This window comes from Bombina bombina, chromosome 1, assembly GCF_027579735.1.
Source record: "Bombina bombina isolate aBomBom1 chromosome 1, aBomBom1.pri, whole genome shotgun sequence".
In the NCBI taxonomy this organism is placed as follows: Eukaryota; Metazoa; Chordata; class Amphibia; order Anura; family Bombinatoridae; genus Bombina; species Bombina bombina.
In genome coordinates, this window is record NC_069499.1 from 201481286 (window position 1) to 201504438 (window position 23153).

The 23153-nt window shown below is 39.2% G+C and overlaps 1 protein-coding gene across 1 annotated transcript in view; it reads left to right on the forward strand.

Annotated features, from left to right (window-relative positions):
* MIA2 (MIA SH3 domain ER export factor 2) overlaps positions 1 to 23153 on the forward strand; it is a 598301-nt gene that overhangs the window by 355176 nt on the left and 219972 nt on the right. The window contains exons 16-17 of the mRNA XM_053711462.1: positions 12865 to 12985; positions 13565 to 13611. Coding sequence (XP_053567437.1) covers positions 12865 to 12985; positions 13565 to 13611 — 168 coding nt within the window. The remainder of the gene's footprint in view (positions 1 to 12864; positions 12986 to 13564; positions 13612 to 23153) is intronic.

The following is a 23153-nucleotide window of genomic DNA, read 5'->3' on the forward strand; positions in this document are numbered from 1 at the left end:
CAGATAGGAGTGATGGCACTCAGGATAGAAGTAGGCACAGTATGTGCTTGCAGCCTGACACACAGGCTGGCATTAGTGGCAGGCTGGCCTGGCAACTAAAATTAAATAACACTAGAAGACTGATGTAAGAGTTTTTTTTTACAAAATTTAAACTAATGTTACACCAGATAGGAGTGGTGGACTGGCACTGAGGATGGAAGTAGGCACAGTATATGCTGGCAGCCTGACACACAGGCTGGCACTAATGGCAGCCTGGCTGGCCTGGCAACTAAAATTAAATAACACTAGAAGAGGACTGATGTAAAAAAATTTAAACATTTTTTTTTACACTAATGTTACACCAGATATAAGTGGTGGAAAAAAGAGCTATTAATCACACTATATGATGTGGGCCTGACACACAGGCCTGATGGAAAATGAAATTAGATTACACTAGCAAAATGATTTAAAAGTTTTGTTGGTTAAATTTACACTAATGTTAAGCAGATATCAGTGGTGGCACTAATCACGGTATATGCTGTGAGCCTCACACACAGGCTGAAAGCCAGGCAAATGCAAATAAAATAAAATAAAAAAAAAGACTGAAGTTATAGCCATAAAAAGGGCTTTTTGGGGTGCTGTCCTTACAGCAGAGATTAGATGAGTCCTTCAGGACTGTAGTGGACACTAAATACACTAGCCTAGCTATCTATTTCCCTATAATGTCAGCAGCAGCAACACTAAAGCTCCTCTCACTAAGAAAGCAAGATCGTAATCAATCTAAAATGGCTGCTGCCAAGGAGCTGGGAGGGTCTGTGAGGGAGTGTCTGCTGCTGATTGGCTCAAATGTGTCAGAAGGCTGTGAGATACAGGGTCAAAGTTTCCTCAATGATGACACATAGGGGGCAGATCGAACATCGCATATGTTCGCCCACAGCGGCGAACGCGAACAAGCTATGTTCGCCGGGAACTGTTCTCCGGCAAACAGTTCGCGACATCACTATTCACCATGTGCTCTTTCTTGACCCTTCCTTGGTATGCTCTACAACAAAAGAGAACAAAGTAAATTTGATAGTAGAATTTGAGAATGTTTTAAATTTAATTAACTACTCTACTTAAATCATAAGAGTTTAATTTTGATTTTCACATCTTTTGTAATGATTTTATTTGTTACATCCAGAGGGCCATATTATTTCTGTGTGATGAATGATTTGGTGTCGATCTCTGTTTTCTGTACTTTTTGTGGAGTCAACTGATACCCTCCACAAATGTTTTATGCAAAACTGCAGACATAAATCAAATGAGCAGTACAAATATTTATTCAAATAAAGAAAATACAAAATGATGATGTTTTGGGCAAATTGCCATATTCGCACAACCATTTGCCCAAAACCTTATTCATTTGCATTTTCAGTCTTTGTTTGAAATACACATATTGATAATTTGCTGTATTGTATTGATCATCTTATTTTTAGTCAGATTTTTTTTAATGTATGTTTCTTTCATAAGTTGGTCAGAGTCATCACATATGGGATCCTATACTTAAAGGGCCATGATACCCAAATGTTGAAACACTTGAAACTGATGCAGTATAACTGTAAAAAGCTGAACATCTCTATGTAAAAAAGAAAGATATTTTACCTCAAAAATTACTCAGTAGCCACATCCCATTGTAAAGGACTTCTAAGCAGCAAATCAGTATGTCTGTCCCGGGACAGGCAAAGGGGAGAGCTTTGTGCACTCTCATGTTATTTCCCTATTCAGTTTAAGGAAGTTTACAATAAAATCTCATGAGATCATAGTAAAATAGTCCATGACCTCATTACTGCTGATGCTGATTGGCTGCTGTTCATTTCTTCATATTTTTTTTTTTTTTTTTTTACCTGAGATACTCAGGTTATATTTTTCTGTCAGCTTTTTACAGTTATACTGCATCAGTTTTAAGTCATTTAGCATATGAGTATTATGTCCCTTTAAGCTGCGTTCATATTTAGCCTATGAGTATTATGTCCCTTTAAGCTAAGTCCATTATGAAACGGGGAGGGATAACGGTTAAAGGTACATGAAACCTATTTTTTTTTTCTTTCACAATTCAGAAAGAATATACAATTTTAAACAACTTTCCAATGTACTTCTATTATCAAATTTGCTTCATTCTCTTTGTTTCCTTTACTGAAGGAGCAATAGTGCATTACTGGGAGCTAGCTAAACATATTTAGTCAGCCGATGACAAGAGACAAATGTGTGTAGCCAACAATCAACAGTTTGTTCTCATTAGTGTGGGATATGTACTTATTTATTTTTTACAAAAGGATACCAAGAGAATGAAGTAAATTTGAAAATAGAAGTGAATTTAATAGGGTCTTAAAATTACATGCTTTATCTGAATCATACAAGTTTAATTTTGACTTTCCTATCCCTTTTAACCCCTTAACGTCCTACAAAAAAACGGTTGTTAGCGACAGACGTGCCTGACACGTCCTCTGGGGTTTCAAGCGCTGGAATAATTGCACAATCTGTTTGTAAATAATTTCAGTGAGAAACCTAAAGTTTGTGAAAAAGTGAACGATTTTTTTTTATTTGATCACATTTGGCTTTGAAATGGTGACATGAAATATACAAAAATGGGCCTAGATCAATACTTTGGGTTGTCTACTAAAAAAATATATACATGTGAAGGGTTATTCGGGGATTCCTGACAGATAAGTGAAAAAAGAAAGATAGTGAGTGCGCCCAAGGCTAAAGATACTATAAAGGATTTATTAACATCCGGATTGGATAGTTTATTTTGAAATTGTTTTTATTAGGAATTTTGTTGTATTAATATATAAAATTAACATAGCCTTTCAATATGAAATTAGTATCATAACATCTTTGCATATATCTGTTTGTTTTTTGTACAATCTGGAAATAAAATGAACTTTTACATCAATCTTGTGTTTTTTTTATATTATTATACATCGGGTCTAGAAAAAAAATGCGGTCTAAATTGGCGGATTGGATAGTTTATATGATGATTGCAATATTAAAATCACAATGGAAAAATACATATAAAAGTGGGACGCCTCCCAATGCTTGTAAAAAGATGAATTCATAAAATGTGCTTATTCATAAAAATACTAAAATATCCAAACGTACATATGCGTGCTTAAAGATTATGGTAATATCAAAAACAAGATATGCGTTAATGCAGATAACCAAGAACAATGTGAAGATAGCAGCGGCTAAAATACAAAAGTTCATCCGTTGTGTAATAGGGCATAAATTAACTGCCATATTTGCAAAAAGTTTAAAACACAGAGCACAAGTCAATTCTGTTGCAAATATTGCATTATCTACTTCTTAGCAAACAAAAACAGTCAATAGGACTATCCGAAGTGTTACGTAACCTCTTTATATACCATAATAGATCACAAAAAAGGAATTGAGGCAGTAAACACATTTTTAACAAAGGATATAAGTCTAAAAAAAGAACAAAAAGAGTTCATAATAAAAAGTATTTGCATTTATATTAGAATATAATTATTTTTCTTTTGATGGCAAATATTTCTCTTGTAAGGTGTATCCAGTCCACGGATCATCCATTACTTGTGGGATATTCTCCTTCCCAACAGGAAGTTGCAAGAGGATCACCCACAGCAGAGCTGTCTATATAGCTCCTCCCCTAACTGCCACCTCCAATCATTCTCTTGCAACTCTCGACAAGCATGGAAGCGAGATGTGGTGAAATGTAGTTGTTTTTTTCTTCAATTCAAGAGTTTGTTATTTTTAAATGGTACCGGAGTTGTACTATTTTGGTCCCAGGCAGAAAATAGAAGAAGAATCTGCCTGTGGTCTCTAATGATCTTAGCAGGTTGTAACTAAGATCTATTGCTGTTCTCACACATAACTGAAGAGAGAGGTAACTTCAGCTGGGGAATGGCGTGCAGGTTATCCTGCTATGAGGTATGTGCAGTTTAAATTTTTTCTAGAAGAATGTATATGCTAGAAAATGCTGCTGATACCAGATTTATTTAAGGTAAGCATGATTAGTGATTTAATAGCGACTAGTATCATGCTTACTGTTAGAGGTAATACTCTTATTATTTTTCAATTCCTGTCATATAAAACGTTTGCTGGGAGTGCTTAAACGTTTTTATATATTTTTTGGTGATAAAACTTTATTGGGGCCTAGTTTTTCCACATGACTGGCTTAAATTTGCCTAGAAATAGTTCCCTTAGGCCTCTCACTGTGTAGACATGAGGGGGAGGGGCCTAATTTCTGTCAGGTACTTGTCAGCCAGTATGTACCTTTAAGCATATAAGGCTACTCCTCCCCCTTCCACCTGCCAATTAATTTCGTTTGAGTTACTGACCAAGTTACCTTGACACAGCTACTCTTACTCCTGGCTAAAGCTAAAATTACTAACTTACTGGTTTATTCTACCAGCACAACGTGTTGTGCCTCACCTACATTACCTTATATCTCCAAGGATATACCACAAGAGTCTATTCCATCTGTGCAAATAACGTAGCAAGCTCCGTTACATGTTAAGGATTATACAGCTGTCACCTCCGTTATCCTGACAACCGGAACTATCACTGAAGCCAGCTGACGTATAGCTGTGTGACCGACCTATTGAACTTTCACATACGGCTTGTCAGTTTCCAGCGTTTACAAATTTCTACCGCTCCTGTTTGTTTGCCTCCTGTGTGTGCTCAGCGTCCTCACAGCCTGTCAGCTGTTCCAGCGTCCTGATTGGACAGTTCGCGCACACCCCCACAGCCGCTGCAGCTTCGAAGCACTTCTCCCTCCACAGTTAAACAGGACTGATTTGCTACACCTCTGTTGTGACTGCCTCATAACTTGTAATACCTACTCTCATACAATATTATTTACCACATCCTAAAGGAACATTATTGAACCGTTCTGCCTCTGAACTGTAATCTCCTTGTCTGCTCTCTGCTAATTATAAAAGGCATCCACTGTTTTGCTATTGCGGTTTAGCCATTACACAACCGCCTCTTCCTTGCCTACTTCTGCCTGTAAGGACTATCAAAAATACTCCTGTAACAAGATAGCAGGAGTCTGCCTAAAATTAACCTTGTACTTCTACTTAAATACAGGGTCTGCAGTTGAGATTCACTGTATAAAGAACTTTTCCTCCACATAACCTAACAATTTCGCGCCTAAGTGCGCAATAAAATTTACAGACTGAGACATCCAGTTTCCCTGCAGGAGCCCCCTGAATGCTATAGGACCTCTCTAAAGGGCTTTTAGGCTTTCCAAAGTCGTTTGTATGGCAAGGTAGGGCCACAGCAGAGCTGTGGCAGTTTGTTGTGACTGTTAAAAAAAGTCACTGCTGCTGCGGCCTTCTGGTTTGAGTCTCTGGAAGAGGCTTTACAGGTAGAGACTAAATTGCATGATATACTTGACAAGCTTAGAGCACTTAAGCTAGCCAATTCTTTTGTTTCTGATGCCATTGTTCATTTGACTAAACTAACGGCTAAGCATTCTGGTTTTGCTATTCAGGTGTGTAGGGCGCTATGGCTTAAATCATGGTCAGCTGACGTTACTTCAAAGTCTAAGCTGCTTAATATTCCCTTCAAGGGACAGACCCTATTTGGGCCTGGCTTGAAGGAGATCATTTCTGATATCACGGGAGGAAAAGGTCATGCCCTTCCTCAGGATAGTTCCAAATCAAGGGCCAAACAGACTTTCGTGCCTTTCGAAACTTCAAGGCGAGTGCGGCATCAACTTCCTCTAATTCAAAACAAGAGGGAACTTTTGCTCAGTCCAAGTCGGTCTGGAGACCTAACCAGACTTGGAACAAAGGTAAGCAGATCAAAAAGCCTGCTGCTGCCTCTAAGACAGCATGAAGGATTGGCCCCCGATCCGGTAACGGATCTAGTAGGGGGCAGACTTTCGCTCTTCGCCCAGGCTTGGGCAAGAGATGTCCAGGATCCCTGGGCGTTGGAAATTGTATCCCAGGGATATCTTCTGGACTTCAGAGCTTCTCCTCCAAAAGGGAGATTTCACCCTTCACAATTATCTGCAAACCAGATAAAGAGAGAGGCATTTTTACACTGTGTTCAAGACCTCCTAGTTATGGGAATGATCCACCCAGTTCCAAAGGAGGAACAGAGACAAGGATTCTATTCAAATCTATTTATGGTTCCCAAAAAAGAGGGAACCTTCAGACCAATCTTAGATCTCAAGATCCTAAACAATTTTCTCAGGGTCCCATCATTCAAGATGGAGACTATTCGAACCATCCTACCTATGATCCAGGAGGGTCAATACATGACTACAGTGGATTTAAAGGATGCTTATCTTCACATTCCGATACACAAAGATCATCATCGGTTTCTCAGGTTTGCCTTCCTAGACAGGCATTACCAGTTTGTAGCTCTTCCCTTTGGGTTAGCTACAGCCCCAAGAGTCTTTACGAAGGTTCTGGGGTCACTTCTGGCGGTAAATTTCCAAATTGCCAAGTCTCATACGGACATAGTTCTGGCATTTCTGAGGTTGCATGGGTGGAAAGTGAACGAAGAAAAGAGTTCTCTATCCCCTCTCACAAGAGTTTCCTTTCTGGGAACTCTAATAGATTCTGTAGAAATGAGGATTTACCTGACAGAGACCAGGTTATCAAAACTTCTAAATTCCTGCCGTGTTCTTTATTCCACTTCTCGCCCTTCGGTGGCTCAGTGTATGTAAGTAATCGGCTTAATGGTAGCGGCAATGGACATAGTGCCGTTTGCCCGTCTGCATCTCAGACCGCTGCAACTCTGCATGCTCAGTCAGTGGAATGGGGATTACACAGATTTGTCCCCTCTACTAAATCTGGATCAAGAGACCAGGGATTCTCTTCTCTGGTGGCTATCTCGGGTCCATCTGTCCAAAGGTATGACCTTTCGCAGGCCAGATTGGACAATTGTAACGACAGATGCCAGCCTTCTAGGCTGGGGGGCAGTCTGGAGCTCCCTGAAGGCTCAGGGATCGTGGACTCAGGAGGAGACACTCCTTCCGATAAACATTCTTGAACTAAGAGCGATATTCAATGCTCTTCAGGCTTGGCCTCAGCTAGAGACAATGAGGTTCATCAGATTTCAGTCGGACAACATCACGACTTTGGCTTACATCAACCATCAAGGGGGAACAAGGAGTTCCCTAGTGATGTTGGAAGTTTCAAAAATAATTAGTTGGGCAGAGATTCACTCTTGCCACCTATCAGCTATCCATATCCCAGGAGTACAGAACTGGGAGGCGGATTTTCTAAGTTGACAGACTTTCCCTCCGGGGGAGTGGGAACTCCATCCGGAGGTGTTTGCACAATTGATTCATCTTTGGGGCAAACCAGAACTGGATCTCATGGCGTCTTGCCAGAACGCCAAACTTCCTTGTTACGGATCCAGGTCCAGGGATCCCAAGGCGACGCTGATAGATGCTCTAGCAGCGCCTTGGTCCTTCAACCTGGCTTATGTGTTTCCACCGTTTCCTCTGCTCCCTCGCCTGATTGCCAAAATCAAGCAGGAGAGAGCATTGGTGATCTTCATAGCACCTGCATGGCCACGCAGGACTTGGTATGCAGATCTAGTGGACATGTCATCCTTTCCACCATGGACTCTGCCTCTGAGACAGGACCATCTACTTCAGGGTCCTTTCAACCATCCAAATCTAATTTCTCTGAGACAGACTGCCTGGAGATTGAACGCTTGATTTTATCAAAGCGTGGCTTCTCCGAGTCAGTCATTGATGCCTTAATACAGGCACGAAAGCCTGTCACCAGGAAAATCTATCATAAGATATGGCGTAAATATCTTTATTGTTGTGAATCCAAGGGTTACTTATGGAGTAAAGTCAGGATTCCCAGGATATTGTCTTTTCTCCAAGAAGGATTGGAAAAAGGATTGTCAGCTAGTTCCTTAAAGGGACAGATTTCTGCTCTGTCTATTCTTTTGCACAAGCGTCTGGCGGATGTTCCAGACGTTCAGGCATTTTGTCAGGCTTTAGTTAGAATCAAGCCTGTGTTTAAACCTGTTGCTCCGCCATAGAGTTTAAATTTGGTTCTTAGAGTTCTTCAAGGGGTTCCGTTTGAACCTCTTCATTCCATAGATATCAAGCTTTTATCTTGGAAAGTTCTATTTTTGGTAGCTATTTCCTTGGCTCGTAGAGTTTCTGAGTTATCTGCCTTACAATGTGATTCCCCTTATCTGATCTTCCATGCAGATAAGGTAGTTTTGCGTACCAAACCTGGGTTTTTACCTAAGGTGGTATCTAATAGGAATATCAATCAGGAGATTGTTGTTCCGTTATTGTGCCCTAACCCTTCTTCAAAGAAGGAACGTCTATTACACAATCTTGACATGGTTCGTGCTTTAAAGTATTATTTACAAGCTACTAAAGATTTTCGTCAAACATCTTTTTTGTTTGTTGTCTACTCTGGACAGAGGAAAGGCCAAAAGGCCTCTGCAACTTCTTTCGCTTTGGCTAAAAAGTATAATGAGACTGCTGGCCAGCAGCCTCCTGAAAGGATTACAGCTCATTCTACTAGAGCTGTGGCTTCCACATGGGCCTTTTAAAATGAGGCTTCTGTTGAACAGATTTGCAAGGCGGTGACTTGGTCTTCGCTTCATACTTTTTCAAAATTCTATAAATTTGATACTTTTGCTTCTTCGGAGGCTATTTTTGGGAGAAAGGTTTTACAGGCAGTGGTACCTTCCGTTTAAGTACCTGCCTTGTCCCTCCCTTCATCTGTGTACTTAAGCTTTGGTATTGGTATCCCACAAGTAATGGATGATCCGTGGACTGGATACACCTTACAAGAGAAAACATAATTTATGCTTACCTGATAAATTTATTTGTCTTGTGGTGTATCCAGTCCACGGCCCGCCCTGTCATTCTAAGGCAGGTATTTTTTAACTTTAAACTACAGTCACCACTGCACCCTATAGTTTCTCCTTTCTCTTGCTTGTCTTCGGTCGAATGACTGGAGGTGGCAGTTAGGGGAGGAGCTATATAGACAGCTCTGCTGTGGGTGATCCTCTTGCAACTTCCTGTTGGGAAGGAGAATATCCCACAAGTAATGGATGATCCGTGGACTGGATACACCACAAGAGAAATAAATTTATCAGGTAAGCATAAATTATGTTTTTCTACAAATAAAAGGGACAGCTATGGGCAAGAGGTTTGCACCTAGCTACGCCAATCTTTTTATGGGTGATTGGGAAGACCAGTTCTTTTGCAGTAATAGCTACAGTGCAAACCTCATGCTCTATAAGAGATACGTAGATGACATACTGATAGTATGGAGAGGGACAGAACTAGAACTAACTTGTATGTTTGATAAAATTAATATTGACTCTAAAGGCCTTAATTTCACCTATATTTATAGTAAAGAAAAAATAGTATTCTTAAACTTAGAGATCATGTCTGTAGAAAACAAGATTGAAACAAAAACACACTTTAAACCGGTGGATTCCAACAACTATATCCAAGCTGACAGTTGTCATCTCACACGCTGGAAAACCAATATCCCCCTAGGACAAACTTTGCGCATTAAAAAAAAAAAAATTGCTCTAGAATTTTTGACTTTGAGGAACAGGTAACAACATTACTAGATACATTCAAGGAAAGAGATTGAGTCTGATAGCCTAAAAATGGCAGTAACTAGTGCAAGAAATAGTGATAGAAAGTCATTTTTAACTTATAAGCATAAAATACCCGAACAAAATAACACACTAAATGTTCCCTTTATAACTGACTTTAGCGCAGACTATGGCATCATAAGAAAAATTATAAAGAAGCTTTGGCATCTTTTGACAGCAGGCCCCATAATTGACCCCTGACCCAAGATTTGTGTTTAGAAAAGCCAGGAACTTCAAATCAATACTAGCACTAAGCAAATTTTTAAAAAAGCCCAAGTTGAGTCAAGTGAGAGCTTTAACTGGGAAAAAAGTTTCGGGTTTCTTTTCCTGCTATACTTGCAAGGCTTGCCAACACAGTGTAAAGAAAAAGAGCATTAAAATCCCAAATACTGAGGAAGAATTTGTAATAAAAGATCTAATAAGATGTACAACCAAAGGGGTAATATATGCCCTTAAATGCAATTGCAATCTGATATATTTAGGGGAAACAAAAAGGAGCCTTAGGGACCGCATAAGAGAGCATCTATTATGCATTAAACACGAAAATGACAATACACACTTATATAGACATTTTAAGGAAGTTCGTGGAGGTAGAACTAAGGACATGCAATACTGGGGTTTATGAAGAGTAAAAGGGAATTGGAGAGGAGGAAACCTGGAAAACAAACTACTAGTGAAAGAGGCTGAACTATAATCTACAAATTTGATACATTGTATCCCAAAAGTCTTAACTCTGAATTAGATCTGGCACCATTTCTCTCAGACTCAAGAATATATTAATAAACTAATTATGTTAAGTGTTTTCACGCAGTTGCTGATATGAGTTAAAGGGACATGAAACCCCAATTTTTTCTTTCACGATTTAGAAAGAGCATACAATTATAAACAACTTTCTAATTTTCTTCTATTTATTTTGCTTCATTCTCTTGATATTCTTTGCTGAAAAGCATATCTAGATATGCTTAGTAGCTGCTGATTAGTAGCTGCACATAAATGCCTCCTGTGATTGGTTCACCGTGTGCATTGCTATTTCTTCATTAAATTATATCTAAAGAATGAAGCAAATTTGGTAATAGAAGTTAATTGGAATGTTGTTTAAAATTGTATTCTCTACCTTAATCATAAAAGAAAATGTTTGGGTATGGTGTCCCTTTAAACATTCCAATCTTGCACAATGTGAGGGCTTAGGCCTATCAAATATATTTTTAATATATTGTTTATGTTAGACTGCAAATAAATAGCTCTTATGTATGGTTGAAATGATCTGTATGTACTATTGTTTATAAATGTATAAGCTTCTTCCATCAAAAAAAGATAACCAAAAGATACTGCTGTCAAAAATACCACCTTAAAAATACTACCTTTAAATAAACTCTGATAAATGAAGTCACAGCTTATTGATATCAATTAATTGGTAGAGATCCATCTAGCCAATGGAAACATTCCACAACCTTTAAATAAAGACTTCTAACTGCTATCACTCATCTTGATAAAGCCCTGTAAGAGGGTGAAACTAGTCGATAAGAGAGGATAGCATTGTATGAAATAAAACTATTTTTTCTACATAACCACCTTTACCTGGGTATATTTCAGTTTTGAAACTACTTGTCTAACGACTATTACCAATGCATGCAATTGTTGCACTAAGAGCAGGTGTCTTCTACCACATATCTCATGTGAGGATCCTACGACAATAAGGATAGTTTCTAACAAACACCTTCCAAGCCATATAGGAGTCATCATTCACAAGAAAAATGAGGCTGGGCACTTTGACCCAATTATCGCAAGGGGCCTGTCACCCCTAACCACTCAGTGTAAGCCGGCATTCCTATACGTCATACAAACGCAAATAGTCATACTGGGACACGTGATCTAACGTTTTGCGCTAAGACGGCTGGTAGTTCCTTTGGGGAGCGGAGGATACAGAACGGCTAAACACTGTGGAAAATACTGATCCTATCCACCAAGAAAATCTCCTGTGTAGAGATAATCCGCAAGATAATCAGTCTAATATCACACATACCTTTGGAACGACTTATACACTCCCTTTTTGTTTGCTTATAAGTAGATAACACAATATTTGCAGCAGAATCGACTTGTGCTCTATGCTTTAAACTTTTTGCACATACGGCAGTTTATTTATGCCCTATTACACAATGGATGCTGCTATCTTCACATTGTTCTTGGTTATCTGCACTAACGCATATCTTGTTTTTGATATTACCATAATATTTAATCACGCATATGTGCGTTTGGATATTTTAGCATTTTTATGAATTAGCACATTTTATTCATCTTTTTACAAGCATTGGGAGACGTCCCACTTTTATATGTATTTTTCCATTGTGATTTTAATATTGTAATTATCATATAAACTATCCAATGCAGATGTTAATACATTCTTTATAGTATCTTTAGCCTTGGGCGCACTCACTATCTTTTTTTTTTTTTCACTTATGTATTGTTTCCCTATTAGAGAAGGAGTTAGGGCAGGTGTAGTGTGTGATACTTTTAGCTAAGCGCATTTTCTTTGTATATCGCATTCCTGACAGATATCAGTGTTACAATGTAACTATTGCTAATTTTGAAAAATAAAATTTTTTGGAAATAGCAAAGTGCTACTTGTACTTATTGCCCTATAACTTGCAAAAAAAAAAGCAATGAACATGTAAACATTGGGTATTTATAAACTCAGGACAAAATTTAGAAACTATTTAGCATGGGTGTTTTTTGGTGGTTGTAGATGTGTAACAGATTTTGGGGGTCAAAGTTAGAAAAAGCGTGTGTTTTTTTCCAATTTTGTTCATCATATTTTATATTTTTTCTTTATAGTAAATTATATAATTTAATGAAAATAATGGTATCTTTAGAAAGTCCATTTATTGGCGAGAAAAACGCTATATAATATGTGTGTGTGTACAATAAATGGGTAAGAGGAAAATTACAGCCTAACACAAACACCGCAGAAATGTAAAAACAGCCCTGGTCCTTAATGGTAAGAAAATAGAAAAATGGTCTGGTCACTAAGGGGTTAAGATAGGTAAAGGCACTAGACCAGCAGAACTGTCCTACCAAAAGCAGCCTCGGTTGAGGCAAAGTTTAAAAAATGGTAAAATTTTGTAAAAATATGCAAAGAAGACCAAGTAGCTGCCTTACACATTTTTTCAATGGAAGCTTCATTCCTGAAAGCCCACTCTCGCCATCATAAAATAATTGAATTTATCAGGTAAGCATAAATGTTTTATTGTTTTTTTGCAGTTGTTAATTGATAGCTTACTGAAGATGAAAGATTGGAGCTCTGTGTTGGATGAAGTTGATGAGTCAGATGATAGTTCTGTCCCTAGTATAAATATGGACTTTGAAAATGGAGAGCCTTTGGGTAAGTATAGTTCTTTATCATTGCTTTTCTCTTTTGTCGCACCTTGCTTTGATGAGGGAAAGCTACATTTTGTCCTGTTACATGACTGTTTCTGAAGGGTCCTCGAGTCTAGTGTCTTAAAAGCTTGACATTTTTTCTCTCAATCATTAGTTGTCATGATTTATGTCCCCCCCCCCCAAATAAAATGCTATTGTCCATTTTCATTGTTGAGCAGTTCAATAGCTTGCCTAGGTTTATCCATAAAGATAAGGAAGCCATAAATCAGTGTGCTGAATTTTAGAACAGGTTTGTAACTAAATTTAAACCACTAGTTAACCACAGGTGCTTAGGATAAAACAATATGGTCTAATGACCCTTGAGAACAAGGTTAAAAATTACTTGTTAGTATTTCGTATATATTTCGTCTTCAAAGTTCATATTTTCTTCTAAATGAAATGTACTGTGCAGACCATACACTCTTTATTATGAGAGCTGAAATGTGCACGTGAGATTGAATAGAGTGGGATTATGTGCAGTTTAACAAAATATTTCATACCTATTAAATTGAAATCCTCATATTTTTATATTTTTTTTTTCTAGGTGATCCTCAAAAAAGAACAATAAAGAAGCTGATTGTCGCAGCCATGGTAGATACAAAAATGTTTTTTATGTTGTGTTTTGTTTTTTATAAATCGAGGTTAATATAACCATTAAATGACCACTAAACACAGTAGGATTTAATAATTGACAAATACAAAATAAAGACTATGTAATAGCACTTAGAATTTGAAATGAACAGTAGCATAGTTTCTGGCAAATTTCTAAGTTAAAGAGACACACAAGGCAAAATTAAACTTTCATTATTCAGATAGAGCATGACATTTTATACAGCTTTCCCATTTACTTCCATTAACACAATGTGTGCAGTCTTTTTATATTTACACTTTTTGAGTCACCAGCTCCTACTGAGCATGTGCAAGAAGTCACAGAATAAACATATATGCATTTGTGATTGGCTGATGGCTGGGACACGGTAAAGGGGAAGTGGAAATAGACATAACTTTTAAAATTGACAGAAAAAAAATTCTACTCATTTGAAGTTCAGACTAAGGGGTCGATTTATCAAAGGCTTCGCAAGCGTTTCGACCCACTACGGCTGCAAGTTCTCACAAGAGAACATGCACGCCGTATTTAACAAGCAGCGGTCATCAGACCGCTGGTTTCCTAATCTTTTGCCACCTCTAAAGTGATGAAATTCAATCTCCGTGGTCTGATTGGCTGTGCGCAGGCAGGGGGCGAGTTTGCGCGTGAGCGCAAAATAGCGCTCGTGTGCAATGCTCAATTCCGCCAGGGGAATTCAGCCTGCCAGAGGCAAACTGCGACGGACAGGGGGGCGTATGTGCGCCGCTGTCCGCCTCAGCTTGATAAATCACCCCCTAAGTGTTATTGCATTGTCTTTTTATCATGCATTTGTTAATTATGCAAACTACTGTGTTTACTGGTCTTTTAATCCGATTTTCCCTCCCTCAGTATCATGTGACAGCTATCAGTCAATCACAAAATGCATATACCTACTGTATATACAGTGCAATTTGTACATGCGAATATTGGATTTTCTTCTGTTAAGTGTGATCAGTCCACGGGTCATCATTACTTCTGGGATATTACTCCTCCCCAACAGGAAGTGCAAGAGGATTCACCCAGCAGAGCTGCATATAGCTCCTCCCCTCTACGTCACTCCCAGTCATTCTCTTGCACCCAACGACTAGATAGGATGTGTGAGAGGACTATGGTGATTTTATTTAGTTTTATTTCTTCAATCAAAAGTTTGTTATTTTTTAATAGCACCGGAGTGTGTTATTCCTTCTCTGGTAGAATTTGAAGAAGAATCTACCAGAGTTTTTTACTATGATTTTAGCCGGAGTAGTTAAGATCATATTGCTGTTTCTCGGCCATCTGAGGAGAGGTAAACTTCAGATCAGGGGACAGCGGGCAGTTTAATCTGCAAAGAGGTATGTAGCAGTTTTTATTTTCTGACAATGGAATTGATGAGAAAATCCTGCCATACCGACATAATATCATGTATGTATTTTTTACATTTGAGTATTCTGGGGAATGGTACTTCACTAGAATTACACTGTGTATATAATCTCTAGCCTATTTGGTTTTTTACTAATTTATGTTAAACGTTTTTGCTGGAATGTAAAATCGTTTTCATTTTTTGAGGTACTGGGTGAATAAAATGTTTGGGCACTATTTTTCCACTTGGCAGTTGCTTTATCTAATTATGACAGTTTACTGATCTCTCTCACTGTTGTGTGTGAGGGGGAGGGACCTTTTTTTGGCGCTTTTGCTACGCATCAAAAATTTCAGTCAGAAGCTCATTGTTTTTTCCTGCATGTTCCGGTTTATCTCTACAGAACTCAGGGGTCTTCAAAGCTTGTTTGAGGGAAGTAATCTAACAGAGCTGTGAGATTGTAGTTGACTGTGATAAAGAAACGTTTATTGTTTAACTTTTTTATGCCATAAGGGTTCGTTATTCTTTGCTAATGGGAACAAGCCTTTGCTAAAATTGTGTTTTGTTTTGCAAAGTTTATTGATTTCAACTGTTATATATCTTCTGTGCTTCTTAGGCACAGTACGCTTTTTCATTGTATTTTATTTGAATAATATCCAAGTTGCAAGTTTAGTTGCTAGTGTGTTAAACATGTCTGATTCAGAGGATGAGACCTGTACTATTTGTAATAACTATAACTATTTGTAATAAGTGGAGCCCAATAGAAATTTATGTACTAACTGTATTGATGCTACTTTAAATAAAAGTCAATCTGTACAAATTGAACAAATTTCACCAAACAACGAGGGGAGAGTTATGCCGACTAACTCGCCTCACGTGACAGTACCTGCATCTCCCGCCCGGGAGGTGCGTGATATGGTGGCACCCAGTACATCTGGGCGGCCATTACAAATAACATTACAAGATATGGCTACTGTTATGACGGAAGTTTTGGCTAAATTACCAGAACTAAGAGGCAAGCGTGATCACTCTGGGGTGAGAACAGAGTGCGCTGATAATACTAGGGCCATGTCAGATACTGCGTCACAACTTGCAGAGCATGAGGACGGAGAGCTTCATTCTGCGGCTGACGGTTCTGATCCAAACAGATTGGATTCAGATATTTCAAATTTTAAATTTAAGCTGGAAAACCTCCGTGTATTACTAGGGGAGGTGTTAGCGGCTCTGAATGATTGTAACACAGTTGCAATACCAGAGAAAATGTGTAGGTTGGATAAATATTTTGCTGTACCAACAAGTACTGACGTTTTTCCTATACCTAAGAGACTAACTGAAATTATTACTAAGGAGTGGGATAGACCCGGTGTGCCGTTCTCACCCCCTCCGATATTTAGAAAGATGTTTCCAATAGACACCGCCACACGGGACTTATGGCAAACGGTCCCTAAGGTGGAGGGAGCAGTTTCTACTTTAGCTAAGCGTACCACTATCCCGGTAGAGGATAGCTGTGCCTTTTCAGATCCAATGGATAAAAAGTTAGAGGGTTACCTTAAGAAAATGTTTGTTCAACAAGGTTTTATATTGCAACCCCTTGCATGCATTGCGCCGGTCTCGGCTGCAGCGGCATTCTGGATTGAGTCTCTGGAAGAGAACCTTAGTTCAGCTACGCTGGACGACATTTCGGACAGGCTTAGAATACTTAAGCTAGCTAATTCATTCATTTCGGAAGCCGTAGTACACTTAACTAAACTTACGGCTAAGAATTCCGGATTCGCCATTCAGGCGCGCAGGGCACTGTGGCTAAAATCCTGGTCAGCTGATGTAACTTCTAAGTCCAAATTACTTAATATACCTTTCAAAGGGCAGACCTTATTTGGGCCCGGTTTGAAAGAAATTATCGCTGACATTACAGGAGGTAAGGGCCACGCCCTGCCTCAAGACAAAGCCAGACCTAAGGCTAGACAGTCTAATTTTCGTTCCTTTCGGAATTTCAAAGCAGGAGCAGCATCAACTTCCACTGCTCCAAAACAAGAAGGATCTGGTGCTTGCTTCAGACAAGGCTGGAGACCTAACCAGTCCTGGAACAAGGGCAAGCAGGCCAGGAAACCTGCTGCTGCCACTAAAACAGCATGAAATGAGGGCCCCCGATCCGGGATCGGATCTAGTGGGGGGCAGACTTTCTCTCTTCGCCCAGGCTTGGGCAAGAGATGTCCAGGATCCCTGGGCGCTAGAGATAATATCTCAGGGATACCTTCTAGACTTCAAATACTCTCCTCCAAGAGAGAGATTTCATCTGTCAAGGTTGTCAACAAACCAAACAAAGAAAGAAGCGTTTCTACGCTGCGTACAAGAGCTGTTGTTAATGGGAGTAATCCATCCAGTTCCACGATCGGAACAGGGACAAGGGTTTTACTCAAATCTGTTTGTGGTTCCCAAAAAAGAGGGAACTTTCAGACCAATCCTGGATTTAAAGATCCTAAACAAATTCCTAAGAGTTCCATCGTTCAAAATGGAGACTATTCGGACAATTTTACCCATGATCCAAGAAGGTCAATACATGACCACAGTGGATTTAAAGGATGCTTACCTTCACATACCGATCCACAAAGATCATTACCGGTATCTAAGGTTTGCCTTTCTAGACAGGCATTACCAGTTTGTAGCTCTTCCATTCGGATTGGCTACAGCTCCAAGAATCTTCACAAAGGTTCTAGGTGCTCTTCTGGCGGTACTAAGACCGCGGGGAATTTCGGTAGCTCCGTACCTAGACGACATTCTGATACAAGCTTCAAGCTTTCAAACTGCCAAGTCTCATACAGAGTTAGTACTGGCTTTTCTAAGGTCACATGGATGGAAGGTGAACGAAAAGAAAAGTTCACTCGTTCCATTCACAAGAGTTCCCTTCCTGGGGACTCTTATAGATTCTGTAGAAATGAAGATTTACCTGACAGAGGACAGGTTAACAAGACTTCAAAGTGCTTGCTGCACCCTTCATTCCATTCAACACCCGTCAGTGGCTCAATGCATGGAGGTAATCGGCTTAATGGTAGCGGCAATGGACATAGTACCATTTGCTCGCTTACACCTCAGACCACTGCAACTATGCATGCTAAGTCAGTGGAATGGGGATTACTCAGACTTGTCCCCTTCTCTGAATCTGGATCAAGAGACCAGAAATTCTCTTCTATGGTGGCTTTCTCGGCCACATCTGTCCAGGGGGATGCCATTCAGCAGACCAGACTGGACAATTGTAACAACAGACGCCAGCCTTCTAGGTTGGGGCGCCGTCTGGAATTCTCTGAAGGCTCAGGGACAATGGAGTCAGGAGGAGAGTCTCCTGCCAATAAACATTCTGGAATTGAGAGCAGTTCTCAATGCCCTCCTGGCTTGGCCCCAGTTGACAACTCGGAGGTTCATCAGGTTTCAGTCGGACAACATCACGACTGTAGCTTACATCAACCATCAGGGAGGGACAAGAAGCTCCCTAGCAATGATGGAAGTATCAAAGATAATTCGCTGGGCAGAGTCTCACTCTTGCCACCTGTCAGCAATCCACATCCCGGGAGTGGAGAACTGGGAGGCGGATTTCTTAAGCCGTCAGACTTTTCATCCGGGGGAGTGGGAACTTCATCCGGAGGTCTTTGCCCAAATACTTCGACGTTGGGGCAAACCAGAGATAGATCTCATGGCGTCTCGACAGAACGCCAAGCTTCCTCGTTACGGGTCCAGATCCAGGGATCCAGGAGCAGTCCTAATAGATGCCCTGACAGCACCTTGGGACTTCAGGATGGCTTATGTGTTTCCACCCTTCCCGATGCTTCCTCGATTGATTGCCAGAATCAAACAGGAGAGAGCATCAGTGATTCTAATAGCGCCTGCGTGGCCACGCAGGACTTGGTATGCAGACCTGGTGGACATGTCATCCTGTCCACCTTGGTCTCTACCTCTGAAACAGGACCTCCTGATACAGGGCCCTTTCAAACATCAAAATCTAACTTCTCTGAAGCTGACTGCTTGGAAATTGAACGTTTGATTTTATCAAGACGTGGGTTTTCTGAGTCAGTAATTGACACCTTAATACAGGCTAGGAAGCCTGTTACCAGAAAGATTTACCATAAGATATGGCGTAAATACCTATATTGGTGTGAATCCAAAGGTTACTCTTGGAGTAAGGTTAGGATTCCTAGGATATTGTCTTTTCTACAAGAAGGTTTAGAAAAGGGTTTATCTGCTAGTTCATTAAAGGGACAGATCTCAGCTCTGTCCATTCTGTTACACAAACGTCTGTCAGAAGTGCCAGACGTTCAGGCTTTTTGTCAGGCTTTGGCCAGGATTAAGCCTGTGTTTAAAACTGTTGCTCCGCCATGGAGTTTAAACCTTGTTCTTAACGTTTTACAGGGTGTTCCGTTTGAACCCCTCCATTCCATTGATATAAAGTTGTTATCTTGGAAAGTTCTATTTTTAATGGCTATTTCCTCGGCTCGAAGAGTCTCTGAGTTATCAGCCTTACATTGTGATTCTCCTTATTTGATTTTTCATTCGGATAAGGTAGTTCTGCGCACTAAACCTGGGTTCTTACCTAAGGTAGTCACTAACAGGAATATCAATCAAGAGATTGTTGTTCCTTCTTTGTGTCCAAATCCTTCTTCGAAGAAGGAACGTCTTCTGCACAATCTGGATGTAGTTCGTGCCCTAAAGTTTTACTTACAGGCAACTAAGGAATTTCGACAAACGTCTTCCCTGTTTGTCGTTTACTCTGGTCAGAGGAGAGGTCAAAAGGCTTCTGCTACCTCTCTTTCTTTTTGGCTTCGTAGCATAATTCGTTTAGCCTATGAGACTGCTGGACAGCAGCCTCCTGAAAGAATTACAGCTCATTCTACTAGAGCTGTGGCTTCCACTTGGGCCTTTAAGAATGAGGCCTCTGTTGAACAGATTTGCAAGGCTGCAACTTGGTCTTCGCTTCATACTTTTTCCAAATTTTACAAATTTGACACTTTTGCTTCCTCGGAGGCTATTTTTGGGAGAAAGGTTCTTCAGGCAGTGGTTCCTTCTGTATAAAGAGCCTGCCTATCCCTCCCGTCATCCGTGTACTTTTGCTTTGGTATTGGTATCCCAGAAGTAATGATGACCCGTGGACTGATCACACTTAACAGAAGAAAACATAATTTATGCTTACCTGATAAATTCCTTTCTTCTGTAGTGTGATCAGTCCACGGCCCGCCCTGTTTTTTAAGGCAGGTAAATATTTTTTTTAAATTATATTCCAGTCACCACTACACCCTTGGTTTCTCCTTTCTCGTTGGTCCTTGGTCGAATGACTGGGAGTGACGTAGAGGGGAGGAGCTATATGCAGCTCTGCTGGGTGAATCCTCTTGCACTTCCTGTTGGGGAGGAGTAATATCCCAGAAGTAATGATGACCCGTGGACTGATCACACTACAGAAGAAAGGAATTTATCAGGTAAGCATAAATTATGTTTTTTTTTTAAATTGCATGTTTTATCTGAATCATGAAACTTTAATTTTCACTGTAGTTAACCAAAAAAATCATAGTATCCGTTGCAAACTGCTAACTATTTTTCAACATTTTTATTCTTTAATTATTTTTCTGGGAACACTGAATTATTAGCAAGAAATAGGCTAGATTTGTTGCCAAGGGAAATAAGAAAAATGCATGGATGCCATATACAATATTACATTTTGGTCTGGTAACCATATGGGTTTGGTAACTTTAATGTTTCTTCCTAATTTGTAGTGTTTAACATGGGTCATTTTATTTTCATTAAAGGGATATGAACCCCAATTTTTTTCTTTCATGATTCAGATACATTCATATTTTTTCAAATAAAGCTACCAAGAGAACAAAGAAAAATTGATAATAGGAGAAAATGTGGAAAGTTGCTTAAAATTGCATGCTCTATCTGAATCATGAAAGAAAATATTTGGGTTTCATATCCCTTTAAACAATTTTTATTGATTATTTTGACCAGTAATCATGGTAACAATTAAAACAAAAGCCATACAAATAATACCTTTTGTAAACTAAAGAAATGGAGTTATTTAAATGAAAACAACATTACAAACCCCAATCCCTAAGTAGACTTGTCAGACATTTAGCTTTTCTTTAAATTTGTTTCTTAAATCCTTTTTGATTCGCACCCAAGGTCTCAAAAATCAAGGCAGGCTGTTCATTTTCAAACAGTATTGTACTGTGCTGCATATAACAAGGTATAACAAAGGAAGAGACAAGGCAGTTGTATAGCCCATCCACTGATTCTTAACCTATCCGTAACCTCCGAGATGATATGGTTTAATCAATCCAAACGTGTTTCTCTGTGATAATTGTCAGTCTGAGCAATAATAAATGCAGATACAAGCGGACTGGTTCCCTAACTGGGTACATTGTCTGCCTGCTTAATTATACACGGAACCCATTATCTGTGGATAACACCCTATTGTGGCATTCTTCCTTTCTTATTCCTTTTGTTTTTAGACATAGGGGGCGAATTATTAAAGTAATCCGTCCGCAATTGCGCCCAAAACTACACATAAGACCATATCTCCATATATATATATATATATATGTAAGCAATCTGCGCCTATAATTGCACAAATCTGAAAGATATTTCTTTGCAATCCACTTGCATTCTCCTAGGCGCACGGACGCGCTCCAGAGTGCACCAATATACATTAGTTATAGGCGTAATTTCACAGCCCGACCTACAAATACGCCCAGTTTCTTATTTATCATTGCTTTGCGTCGAATTAAATTGCGTGTTTTATATTTCGCCATACATACATAGACGAACAGCATTATCATACATTCTTTTACAGCTTGTGATGGAGTACTTTCTTCTTAAACTGCTTTATCCAAGTCTTAGCACCAATAAGAGAATGATATTATATATACATATTGATTTGTGTGATCTTAAATTACCAACAAGGAAGAACATATGGAAACATTATTAAATATGTCAAGAATAGAAAATATAACATTAACACATTATTAAATTAGGGACTTGTACCTAACTGCACAAAATTTAAAAGATATGACATACAAATATGCGCAAAATAGATACCTAAAAAACGCATCTTTAATAATCAAGACATAGTGGCGTAAATATTTATAGGCATGTACTATGATAAATAGGGAGTACAGGTGGCCCTCGGTTTACAACGGTTCAATTTGCGCCGTTTCAGAATAGCAACCTTTTTTTTCAGTCATGTGACTGCTATTGAAAAGCATTGAGAAGCAGTGCATTTATTAAAATAGCCAGTAGGGGGAGCTGTCCGATTGTGTTGCAGCAAAGATATGCAAGCCAAGCAAGCTGAAATTAATCAGTTGAACCAGACTTGAGCTATCAAGCAGATTTCAAAGGAACAAGATATACCTGTCTATAAATCAGTCCAGACTGGAACGCATAGAACGAACTGTTTGCAGAAAAATGTAACTAAAGTCTGTGTTGTGTGATTATTTTATTAGGTTTATAATGCTGTTTAGCAAATTTATTTGTTCATTTAACTTAGTTTAATTATATATTCTGTGTTGTGTGATTATTTTATAAGGTTTGTAATGCTGTTTAGCAAATGTTTTTGTTCATTTAACTTAGTTTAGTTAAATATTCTATGTTGTGTGATTATTTTATTAGGTTTATAATGCTGTTTAGCATTTACAGTCTTCATTTCAAAGCTTTAAAAATAATGTATTAGATGTTACTTATGACAAGTTTGAGAGGGGCCTGGAACCTAACTCCCTCACTTCCCATTGAGTTACATTATAAACTGGGTTTCAATTTACAAAGGTTTCGATTTACAACCATTCCTTCTGGAACCTAACCCCGGCGTAAACTGAGGGCTACCTGTAAATGCTTTTTCCGACAGGCGAAATTTATCATTATTACACCCCAGCTCGACTTTTACTAAATGCACAAAGTTACATCTATTTTTTAGATAAATTCAGGCGCACATGTGCGCTTCTCTGGAGGCGAGCTGGGGCGAAGTTACAGGCAAAGCACATAGACAGTTCGCCTAGCCTTTGATAAATCGCCCCCATAGTATATAAAAAAGATTCAGTGCTACCCAAGTTTTTTTAGTAAACACTTTTCTTTCTAATGACACGGTGAGTCCACGGATCATCATCAATTACTGTTGGGAATATCACTCCTGGCCAGCAG